Source organism: Heteronotia binoei, chromosome 20, assembly GCF_032191835.1.
Source record: "Heteronotia binoei isolate CCM8104 ecotype False Entrance Well chromosome 20, APGP_CSIRO_Hbin_v1, whole genome shotgun sequence".
Classification (NCBI taxonomy): Eukaryota; Metazoa; Chordata; class Lepidosauria; order Squamata; family Gekkonidae; genus Heteronotia; species Heteronotia binoei.
The window spans coordinates 2,955,143-2,967,706 of record NC_083242.1 but is presented as its reverse complement, the minus strand read 5'-3'; the positions used below and the strand labels follow the sequence as shown (position 1 = coordinate 2,967,706).

Genomic DNA, 12,564 nt, shown 5'->3' with positions numbered 1-12,564 from the left:
GGATTTTTGAGGGGAAATATTCCTCAGAGGGAGGGGTGTTTGTTAATTAAACATCTCCTTGCACATTGGTATCCTGAGAGATACTGAAACTATCCACTTTGTTATGTGGAATTTCCATGAAAAGTTCAAAAAAATTTGATTTAGCGTTTTGATTTAGGGCATATTCTTTCAATATTTTCTGTCCAAAATTGCCACCTGGTTTATCCAGTCTCAACTGTGGCCCCAAAACTCTGGAACGCTCTCCCCAGAGACACTCCCTAGAGACATTAAAATAAATCGAAATCGAATTAAAACTTGTCTGTCCGCTTGCTATCTTCCACCAACTGGTAAAGTCTTTGTTTTGTTTTGTCTGGTGCTCCTTCCTTCCTGCTTTATGTTTTAAGTGTTGTTTTCATGTTCTTGCATGTGCATTTCAGCTTGGTTTTAATTAGGCGCTTTTGTTTGATTTTAATGGGTTTAAGGATGTGTTTTCATGATGTCTGTTTTTCATTTGTTAGCTGATTTGGTGGCCCTGAGGAGACCAAAAAAGGTGAGGTATAAATTTTGTAAATAAATAAATTTGAAAAAGAACAGTGTAGTGTCAAGAAGAGGGGGTGGTTGTCCTCACCCAGGAATTAAAATGAGAGATGGAAACATATTGTTCCCATCACTAACTGTAGAATGGGCAAGGGTTCACCTTCCTGTTTTGATTGCCAGATGACGAGAATTGACGATTTCCCCTGATGACTGAGAACCAGCTGCTTATACGTTAGAGTTGACAATCCCTAAGTGAGGGCAGGGGATCCCCAGGTTTGGAGGCCCTCCCCCCGCTTCAGGGTCTTCAGAAAGCGGGGGGGGGGGGGGGGAGAATGTCTGCTGGCCACTCCAGTATTCCTTATGGAGACTGATTCCCATAGGGTATAATGGAGAATTGAACTGTGGGTATCTGGGATGCTGGAGAGGCTGTTTTTTGAGGTAGAGGCACCAAATTTGCAGTATAGCATCCAGTGCCTCTCCTCAAAATACCCTCCAAGTTTCAAAAGGATTGGACCCAGGGTCCAATTCTATGAGCCCCAAAAGAAGACACCCCTATCCTTCCATTCTTTCCAACGGAGGGAAGGCATTTAAAAGGTGTGCAGTCCCTTTAAATGTGATGGCCAGAACTCACTTTGGAGTTCAATTGTGCTTGTCACACCCTTGCACCTGGCTCCACCCCAAAAATCTCCTGGCTCCACCCCCAAAGTCCCCAGATATTTCTTGAATTGGACCTGGCAACCCTATTACACATGGAAGCTTTCTTTATCCCAGGAATAAGGATCCCAAACAGAGAAGAGGAAGCTGCCTGTTTTCATTTCCAAGAATCAAGCATGAATGTTTTTACACTGTTTGTTGTTTATCAACAGAGAGGAGAGGAAGTTAGTGTTGCAGATGTAACAGCCCTGATCATCAGGAAGAATCCCGAAAGGATTTACAAGTTCACTCCAAGTTATTTGTCTGGATGCCCATGGCTGGTTTATCCAAACAGCATTGTCTGCGTTTCTTTCAGTCACTAGATGGGGCAAGACAACTATTCCTGCAGTTATCTGGATGACTTCCTTCAGAGCATGTGTGTAATGAAATATATAATTTCCCCAAGACTGCAAAAAAGCACTCTCCCCGGTGCATTCTACCAATCCACATTCAAAATGTTCCGTTTCCTAATTCACACGAACATAATTAGATTGCAGCGTATTCTGCGTATAACTCTGCTGACAATGAAGACCTAGTTTCTGGAATCCAAAACATTATTTAATGCCTTTTCTCCAGTCTTCAGTCACAACAGTATTTATTTCAAAGTCTTCTTAAAAAGTATCTTTACAAAATTATTTAATTTAGACTCCTTTAACCAAATGAAATCCCACAACCCCAAATTTAAAAGCATGAGATCTATTCCTAAACCCACTTGTAAATGTTTCTTAATTTTGAAGGATTTATTGCCAAACGAATGCCTTTGGAACGCCAACCGCACACTATTCACCTAATCAAAGGCAAAAAAGAGAAACTTCTGTGTTCCTAACATTTTCCAAGTGTGTGTTATATCAGCTTACATCAATCAGAGCTTTGGCATTCTGGTTGCTTAAAATGGTGATATAATGGATCAGTTAAATCTCTATCGTTTCTTTTTAAGCAATGCTGTAGAATTTGTTTTATTGGAGCAAGCTGTTTACTCTGAACAATATGCAAAACTATCCGCTACTAGGTTGCTTCAAGATGAATGGCTTAATGCCTGGCATTAAAGAAACCGTACTTCTTTTCCCAAACTGAAATCAAGATTTGTTTACTGAATTGCAACTTACAATAAACTAAGTTCTGGCTCAGCCTATTTTCTAATGCTTAATCCTCTCTGTGTTGCAGAAGAAACAAAACCCCAATGCCAAATAAATCCGTCTCACAAGAGGAACGTTGGAATCTTCCATGTGGTTCCAATTCTGGGTCACAGTCTCTTGAAGAAAGCTGTGGTCTTTTAGCATAGCATTCCCCTCTGGATAGCGGGAAATTGTTACTCTTGTTTTACATTAAATCAACAAACAGGTCACAATATTTGTTGTAAGGTTGCCTTAGGAAATGCATGACCTGGACTCAATTGCACCTGATATTACTGTTTAACTGTCTTATAGGCAGGGGTTGTTTTGTAGAAAAATAGGTGGTGGGGCTCATTAGCATATGCTGCCCCCCACTAGCCAAAAGCAACTGGACGCAAGAAAGGAGAGCCCCGGGTTAGCAAGGCCTGCTCGGGCTGGCTAGAGATCCAGCCACCCCAAGCAGGTCTCGCTCACCTGGGGCTCTCCTTGGCCAGCCCCCCAGTCAAAAGGCCAGCAACCCACCGTCACCCAAAAAAAGGGTGGCGTGGGCTTTTCCAGGGGTTAATGAGGGCTGCTGGGGGTGTGACAAAGCCCCTAGTGGCTGGCTGACTGGCTGCTCTCCTAAATCCAGGGATTGTTATACAGCTGCATCTACTATTCAATGGAAAATATAGATGGGGGGGGGGGGAGGAGATGGAATCCTCAAAAAGGTTCAGGAACTGTGCTCCTGTGAGCTCCTGCTGAATTCAAGGCCTGATTATAGGTAAATTTCAAAACTCTTTGTTGGAGGTCCTTCGAACTCTTGAATAATCCGAAATAAACAGGAGTCTTTGGGCACTTTCACAGGTTTTTATTCAGTCATAGGTTTTCATAAACTAGAGGCTATCTGATAAATTGAATTCTAGTCCACAACACCTTATGCTAGGATAAAGATGTGTTCGCTTTTAAGGTACCATAAGACTCCTGCTTACTTTGGCTGCCACAGATTAACCTGCAACATCTCCCTTCTCAAATCTTTAGTTTCTACTCCGACAACTACAGCTGTCCTACTTCTAATAAGAAGCAACTAGGGTTGCCAAGTCCAATTCCAGAAATATCTGGGGACTTTGAGGGTGGAGCCGGGAGCAAATATGTGACAAGCATAACTGAACTCCAAAGGGAATTCTGGCCATCGCATCTAAAGGGACGGCACACCTTTTCAATGCCTTCCTTCCATAGGAAATAATGAAGGACAGGAGCACTTTCTTGGGGGATCATAGAATTGGACCCCCTGGTCCAATCTTTTTGAAACTTGGGAGGTATCTTGGGGAGAGGCACTGGATGCTACGCTGAAAATTTGGTGCCTATACCTAAAAAAAAAAACCCTCCAGAGGCCCAGATACCTGTGGATCAATTCTCCATTATTTTTCATGGGAATAAGTCTCCATAGGGAATAATAGAGTTCCCAGCAGACATTTTCCTCCCCTTCCCCTACTTTCTGATGACCCTGAAGTGGGAGGAGGGCCTCCAAACTGGGGGATTCCCTGCCCCACCTGGGGATTGGCAACCCTAGTGTGTTATGTGCCATAAGTTAGACACAATTTATGAATTAATGACCTTTAAGAGGACCTGTCATCAGTGGCCTTGCCCAAGTCTTGCAAACCGAGGGCTGTGGCTTCCTTAACTGAGCCCATCTTGTTGGGTCTTCTTTTTTTCTTGCTGCCTTCAGCTTTTCCTAGTATTACAGTCTTTCCCAGCAACTGTTGTCTTCTCATAAGGTGACCCAAGTACAGTAGCTTCAGTTTAGCCGTGTCAGCTTCTAGGGACAGTTCAGACTTGATTTGGTCTCAAACCCACTTATTTGTCTTTGCATACACTATGAAGATTAACAGTGGTGCCCAAACTTGCCTACCGTAAGAGCCACATGGAATAAACATCAGATGTTTGAGAGCCATAAGGCACAAACATCAGATGTTGGAGGGAGGAAGGGAAGGAGGGCAAATAGATGGAGGAGGGAGTGAGAGATTGAAAGAAAGCAACTTTAACTTTAAATGCATTTTTCAAGCTGCTGGATGACTTGGCTTAGAGAAGCGTTTTAAAGAGACAAAGGCCTTCTCCAAACCAGCTGATGGGGCCGGGGGAGGTGGGCTTTGAGAGCCACACAATATGTGTGAAAGAGTCATATGTGGCTCCCGAGCTTCAGTTTGGCAACCCCAATCAAGAACTAAAGTAACAAGATGTTAAGATAGCAGCTCCACGTTTTTATTTTTTTTTTGCACAGAGCTCAGAAGGTCCTGGAGTCTTTCACTCCTACAGCACGGTTTGGACAGCTGTAAATGTTGTGGTCTGAAGTTTCTGTTTGCTTTTCGGTGGCTAATGTAGCAGGTCAGGAGCAGGCTGGTGCCTTGCAGTCCCAGCAGCGCACTCATCACAATAGAAAAGAGAAACAGGATCCAGGATTCTGGAAAGAGTAGGGTTGCCATGTCCTGCTGGCCCACAGGTGGGGGATGAGGGGTAGGGTTGCCAGCTCCAGGTTGGGGAACTCCTGGAGTTTTGAGGGTGGAGCCTGGGGAGGACAGGGATGTCAGTGGTGAATAATGCCATAATGTTCATCCTCCAAAGCAGGGGTGGGGAACCTCTGTCCCGGCCCTCGAGGTCACTTGGGGATTGCTGGGCCGAACCGAATCATGTGGCAGCCTCCCTGGGGCCTGGTTGGCCAGCGTGGCCTCCCCAGGGCCATTCAAGGATCACAGGGTCCGGATGCACTGTACGGCAGTCTCCCTGGGGCCTGGCCGGCCGGCCAGAATTGCTGCAGGGCCTGGAAAAGTTACTGTCACAGTTCAGTTTGCACTTGATTATCCCAGATGGTGTGACCTAATATGCTAATATTAGGGGATGTGGTCTAATATGCTACTGAGTCCCTGCTGCACTTTTTCTACAAAAAAGCCCTGGGCCTATGCATTTGCCTAGGGCGGTGGGCAGTGTGTGTGTGTGTGTGAGATTAGGCTCTCCCCACATGATTTCAAATATAAAAACAATTATTTGCATTAATTTTTCCAGTCTGAATCGTTGTCCCTTGGCAGAGCACTGTTTTTTAAGTTGATAATTTTTTATGGCCCACGAATGATGTTATAAAGATTCATACGGCCCTTGGCAGAAAAAAGGTTCCCCACCCCTTCTCCAAAGGATCCATTTTCTCCAGGGGAACTGATCTCTGTAGTTTGGAAATGAGCTGTAATTCTGGGGGGTTCTCAAGTTCCACCTGGAGGTTGGCATCCCTAGAAGGGAGATACAAAGTCCAGAGTTGCATTTTGAGAGGCACTGATATAGCGGAGCACAACCTTCAAGACACCAGGGTCAAGAGCTTGGGAAAGGCAAGACGTCTCCGTGTACAAAATACACAGAAAATGCACATACGTTCAGGGAGTTATTCCCCCAGTGGTAGTCTTTTCCCTAGACAGGAAGAAAAACCTTCTAGCAATGGAAAACGTTACATCAATAATATTTTTTTTAAGTTTCATGCAAAGCCAAGGAAGCCGTGCGTGAAAAAGGAAAAGTAAAGATCACAGTTTCCAATCTGGCGTCCAAAAGGATACCAGCTATACATCCCCAATGTATTGTGAGAGTGTAATGCAGTCTCTGAAGAAATTATCAACTCAACGTCTATTTAGAGGCAACACAAAGACGTCTCTGAGACTTCAGTCAATGACTTGTCCAGTTAACATCTGTGGTTGTTGTATCTACACTCTATGCTCAATGCAAGCATCAGTTTTCACTCTCTTGGGGTGCACAAAAGGAAGCGAACATACTTTGTGCCCAATAATTATGCCACAGCAGTGAGTCTAGAAAGGCAGAGCAATTACATAATTTTTGCAGTAATATAATACGCTGATATACAGTTTCACCAAGGAACAAAAAATACAAATGTCACCAAGACTTACAGGACGGGCCAGATTTGGGTGAAGATCTGCAATGGCCACAAAGCTCGATGGTGCTGAAAAGGGGTATGCCATTATTCACTCCTGAAACTGCAGGGGGGGGGGGGGGGAATGTCAGATCTTTTTTTTAAAAAGCACACCCAAATCACACACACACAAAAATCACTTTGAACATTTTACACAGAAGCTATCTCTAAAAGGTATTTAATTTAGCAAAGATGTTTTGACAGATCACACCTGTTTTCTGGGGAAATCTCCAACTTCGCAGCCAAGCGAAAGTCATGAAAGTGTTTCAAGTCTTTTGAAATAGCGCTTGTTTTCTTTTTATATTCCGATCGTGATTAAAATCGCATGCTACATTTTTTTTTTTTTTACATTTTGCTCACATTCCGTTTTTATGCATTAAAAACCGTACATTTTAAAGTCATGTTGGCATGTTCACACATCACAAAAGTGGATCAGGGTCATGAGGGAGGGGAGTCTAGGTCCCAAATCAAACCTTTAGATGCACCGAGTAAATACTAGGCAGACCAGCCCGAGACGACTGGGATTTCATATATTATTTTTCATGCATATTCTTTCAAGGACAGCAAAAGCGTGCTAATCTTTATTGTAATATCTTAAATTCTCACTGTAATAATGTCAATGATATTTGGATTCATTATCTTTCTGAGCTGTCTTGAGAATGATCATCAGCCTTAGGGTTGCCAGCCTCCAGGTGGGGCCTGGAGATCTGCTTTTACAACTGATCTCCAGCTGGCAGAGATCAGCTCCCCTGGAGAAAATGGCAGCTTGGAAGGGTGGACTCTGTGGCATTGTACCACGCTGAGGCCCCTCCCTCTCCCAGATCCACCCCCAAATTCTCCAGGTATTTTCCAACACATATCTGGTAACCCTAGACTCCAGATGGACCTGGAGATGTCCTGGAATTTAGAGGACAGCAGATGTTCTGGAATTTAGAGGACAGAGGTTATTTCCACTGGAGAAAATTGATACTTTGAAGGGTAGATTCTGTGGCAACATGTCCTATTGTGGGTCTCACCCTTCTCCAAACCCCTCCCCAGACTCTGCCCCCAAATCTCCAGGGATTTCCCAACCCAGAGCTGGTAATCCTAGACTCTTGAGCCCTTTAAAAGGAAACTCAACATACAGTTGTTCTATGTATGTGATTTGCCAACCTGGATAGCCCAGGTTAGCCCAATCCCATAAACTAAGCAGGATCAGCTGTTTAGTATCTGAATGGGAGACCACCAAAGAATCCAGGGCTGCAATGCAGAGGCATGCAATGGCAAACCACCTCTGAACACCTCTTGCTTTGAATACCCTATGGCAGGGGTATTAATGTAAGAGCCACATAGAATAAATGTCAAATGTTTGAGAGCTGCAAGACAGGAAGGAAGGAAGGAAGGAAGGAAGGAAGGAAGGAAGGAAGGAAGGAAGGAAGGAAGGAAGGAAGGAAGGAAGGAAGGGAGGGAGGGAGGGAGGGAGGGAGGGAGGGGGAAGGAAGGAAACTATAAAGATGAGGGAAAGAGAGATGGAAATAAAGCAACTTTAATTTTAAATGCATTCTCCAAGCCTCCTGCTGCCTTGCTTGGAGAAGTGATTTAAAGAGAGAAATGCCTTCTCCAAGCCATCTGACGGGGCAGTGGGGGTTTTGAGAACCACATAACATGTGTGAAAGAGCTGCAGTTTGGCCACCGCAGCCCTATGGGCCACTATAAATTGGCTGTGACTTTGCAGTAGTCTTCACCAATGTGAAATATTCTAAAATGCTGATAAAACACCTGGGATTCTACAGTTGGGTACCCTGTTGCCCCCAAATTGAGGAAATCCTAATTCTAATCCTGGAAATTTTGTAATCCTAACTCTAATCCTGGAAATTTTACAAGCAATTTAAAAAACAAAACAAACCCCTATGTTTAAGTGGGGAGGGAACCTGTTCCTATTCCAAGAACACATTAAATGACCAGGAGTAAGACTCAGTGGCCATGTTCCAAGAAACCTTGCAACTTTCACTATGTTTATCACATCCACCAAACAAACGCCCACTGCATTTTTCCCAGCCTGTTATTCTAAATGGCCAGGTTGGGTCTTAAAATATTGCTAAATGTCCATTTAACACTTTATATTTCTAATTCAGAAACGGCTGGCAGATATGCAAACAGGGAGTTTTTCTTGGGTGGTAATGGCGTTCTCTCAAGCTCATTCTAGTTGCATTTCCCATTCCCAACACAATAATAATAATAATAATAATAATAATAATAATAATAATAATAATAATAATAATAACGGATAAGGGAACAGCTGTTGGCACCAACAAGAACTGTTCTAGTTCTGAAACGAACAGCAGAAAAAGCAGTCTTTTTAGGGGTTAACAGAAGTTGGATTGTAAAAAGCCTGGCTGCAAGTCTGTTAGTGCTAAGAAGCCAAGAAAACAAAGTATTGTAGGACCTCGGAGAGTTTCTGATGTATTGTAAAATATTCCTTTTGCAAACCAGATTGTAAAGTCGAATATGTCTTTTCTGTGGGACTTTCAGAACCTCAAGACTCACAAGCAGTGGCATCCAAAAGGGAGGCACAATTAACACATTGACAGTGTGCCTAAAAGCATTTGCAGCTTCAGTGTTTTCAGTTCTTCAAAGCTATTTCCCCTGGACGGCTCCAATACTCACTGTGCAGATATCAGATTCCCCTATTACCACTTTTCATCCATCCGGCTCTCTATCTGGCAGGTCTTAGATACCTTCTGAGGGAAAATTGAATGAATGGTGTCAGCTTTGAGGAAACTGGTCTCTCAGAGGCAAGAGATAACACATGCTAAACTGAACTTCAGTTACACTGCAAAACTTGATTTAAACAAAAAAAAAACATGGAAAAAGAGCCTCATTTTGTCTTATCCTATCCAATAATTATTTCCTGAATGCATTTCCTTTTCAACAAAAGTTATCCCCCACCCCTTTAAAATTCCTTAATAATAGCTCGGCTTCCTATTTCCATATTTTAAAATTCTAACTTGGAAGGAAACAAGACAAGATATACAGCCCAATTATGCCTCCCAGGCATCCATCTATCAATAGAATATTCTTCCCTCAAATGCAGTGGTAAATAATTCATTGCCTATTGAAAACGGATTAGTGTGTTTTTTTTTCTGTTTAAAAGAGAGAATCTAAGGGCCTCAAAGATGTTTAAAGGACAATTAAAGATTTTAAATTTTTTAAAGTGTAGCTGGTAGATATGCGAAATTGCAAAATTAAAGGGCGGAAGTCACTCCAGAGAGCCGTAGATACTTCTTTCTGTGTCTCGTGACTGGACAAAATGAGATTTGAAAGAAGTTACTTGTTTGCAACCGCCCTGAAGATAATATGCCCAGCAGTGACATCCAAATCAGAGACGCCTTATCACAGATACTAATGGAGAATTCAGTATTTCCACAGGGCATGTTGTTAGTGGGGGAAATAACATTTCCCTTTTCTTCCTGTTAGTCACCTAGGAGCCTAGGTTCATACATGCAGGAGATCGAGTGCAAGAGACCTGGGTAGGGTTGCCAGTCTCCAGGTGGCACCTAAAGATCTCCTGCTATTACAGTGGATCTCCAGGATGAGTTCCCTCGGAGAAAATGACTGCATTGTAGGGTGGACTCTATGGCATTTTCCCCTGTTGAGGTCTCTGCCCTCCTCAGGTTCCACACCCCAAATCCCCAGGTATTTCCCAACCCACAGCTGGCAACCGTGCAATAGGGAGTGAGCCTGTACATAACTCTAATAGTAGCAATTCAACATTGTCAGGCAAAAGCTCGAATAAAATTAAATGGACAAAAATTTAGTGACATCATGCTTTATAGCCTTATTATGGTGCTGAATCTTATTATTAACGCCATTACTTTTCTTGGGCCACAAACTGCTGTATCTTGTGAAATGTGCCCTTCCCGCCAATAATGCGCTTTATTTCAAATACGCACTATATTTCATTTTATTATTCTATTGTTTTGGTTTTTATCGTATTGTTTTAAATTTAAATTGTAGGTTTTTATTGTTCAATATATGTTTTAATCTGCCCTGAGTCCAGTATGGGAAAGGGCGGAATATGTCAAACAAACAACTACTTCCTCCCCCAGTTTTCAATGCCTTTTTAGGCAGAACGATTTTCTCATTTCCAGTGCAAAAGGCAAGATAACAGTGTGGTACAGCGGGTGGACCGGGACTTGGGGAGATCTGGGTTCGAATCCCCACTCAGCAGCAAAAGGTAGCCTCGCTTAAGCCAATCCCACTCGCAGCCTATCTATCCCGCCTCGAAGGGTTGTTGTTAGAGAAAAAACTGGAGGATAGGAGAGCAATGTGAGCTGCCTTGGGTCCTCCATTTGAGAAAGAAGTGGGGTACAAAGGAAGTTCCTAAACTAATGCTTTAATGGTTATCACTATTAATACAGCGCCACAGTGCTGCACAAGGAAACACAACTGAGCTATTCTGCAGCACAGCTGAATAAATCTTTTCAGGCACCAGACCAAAACATTGATTTTTGTCCAAGCTTTATTGATTTATCAGCCGCTTTAAGCTTTGCCTTTGGCCCCCCGTTCTATTTGACGGCTATTTTGTAGAGAGCGGAATATTTGGTTTTAATGCCCCTTTTGTGCCCCTGGCTTGTTTTGCTTCGCGACTTGCCTTGCTAATATATTATTGTTAATTTAGGATGTTTTCAGGTTTATGTTTTTTCACTCACAAGCTGCCTGGGGCTGGACTCTGGAAAGGTGCCATTTAAATCCCCCCAAGGGGATAAAATATTTGGGAAAAGGCAAAGGCTAAGAGTTAAGCGAGAGGCTCAGCTGGGGAGTTTCTGAGGAGAATTTGAACCCCCATAAAACTATTCGGAAGCGGGCATAAAAATGCCAGCTAGAAAGAATAAATCACCCAAACAGGCTCTGAACTCTGAAACAAAAAAAATTCTTGTGCTTCTCTCTGAGGACTTTCTTCTCCTCAGGAGGCAGGGATATGTGGCCGTTTTGTGTGTTTTTTTTAATGACATTTTATTTCTGTTTTGTTTTTACGTTGCACACCGTATTATGTGGCTTTATATATGCTGAAATAAATATTTTTTTTTTAAAAAAAGGCGCGCAATTGTGAGGCACGACCTCCCCCTTCGCCTCTAAAGGAAGCTAAAAAGAGAAGCGCTCGGCCACGCCCCTCAACGGCGCTCCCGCCTTTTTCTGCCAAAACTCCAGCCAGGAGTGGTAAGCCTCCTTTCCCCACACTGCGCAGGCGCCTCAGTTCGGAAAGACTCGGAGAGAATCGGGAGAAAAGGACGGGGCTCGTTCGCCCCGCCCCTCCCCCGATTCTTAAAGGGCCAGCTGGAAGGTGCTCGTGGTTGGGGTGCGTTCGCGACGCGTGTCTATTTGAAGACGGGTGCATGCATGCACACGAAAGCTTATACCCAGGATTAAACTTTGTTGCCTTAACGGTGCCACTGGACTCAAAGTGTGTTATATTTGTGTGTCTATCAGTAGAAAAGAGCAAGAGATCAGGAGCACCTTAAAGACTAACGACGTTTGTGGCAAGGGTAGAAGCTTTTGTGAGTCACTCCTCACTTCTTCAGATACTCTCTTTGTGTTTCTTTGATTTCATAGACTCAGAATCATAGAGTTGGAAGGGACCTCCAGGGTCATCTAGTCCAACCCCCTGCACAATGCAGGAAACTCACAAAGACCTCCCCCTAAATTCACAGGATCCGCATTGCTGTCAGATGGCCATCTAGCCTCTGTTTAAACACCTCCCAGGAAGGAGAGCCCACCACCTCCTGAGGAGGAAGCCTGTTCCACTGAGGAACCGCTCTAACAGTCAGGAAGTTCTTCCTAATGTCGAGCCGGAAACTCTTTTGATTTAATTTCAACCCATTGGTTCTGGTCCTACCTGGAGGTTGGCAACCCTATCATGCTAAGAAGAAGCAGGTTGTCCGTTATGTAATCTATTGTTTTAATACAGGGGTGGCAAGGGTAGCTCTCCAGATGTTTTTTGCCTACAACTCCCATCAGCCCCAGCCATTGGCTGTGCTGGCTGGGACTGATGGGAGTTGGAGGCAAAAAAACATCTGGAGAGCTACCGTTGGCCACCCCTGTTTAATCTATTCTTAAGCACTTGCGTGGTGTAGTGGTTGAAGTAGTTGGACAACTAGTAAGGTACATGGAATGCATTTATCATTTATTGATTGATTCTATTTATTTATGTGCTTGATACATGAGGCTTCCTGATACTCAGGAAGGAACTAATTTGCATATTAGACCACACTCCCTGATGCCAAGCCAGCCAGAACTGTGTTCCTGTGCGTTCCTGCTCAA

At 43.5% G+C, this 12,564-nt stretch overlaps 1 protein-coding gene across 1 annotated transcript in view; it reads right to left on the bottom strand.

Annotated features, from left to right (window-relative positions):
* Nucleotides 1-6,334, bottom strand: part of MEIOB (meiosis specific with OB-fold) — a 29,470-nt gene extending 23,136 nt beyond the window's left edge. Inside the window, exon 1 of the mRNA XM_060260595.1 lies at nucleotides 6,242-6,334. Coding sequence (XP_060116578.1) covers nucleotides 6,242-6,313 — 72 coding nt within the window. The 5' untranslated portion in view covers nucleotides 6,314-6,334. The remainder of the gene's footprint in view (nucleotides 1-6,241) is intronic.
* Between the last annotated feature and the right edge of the window lie 6,230 nt (nucleotides 6,335-12,564).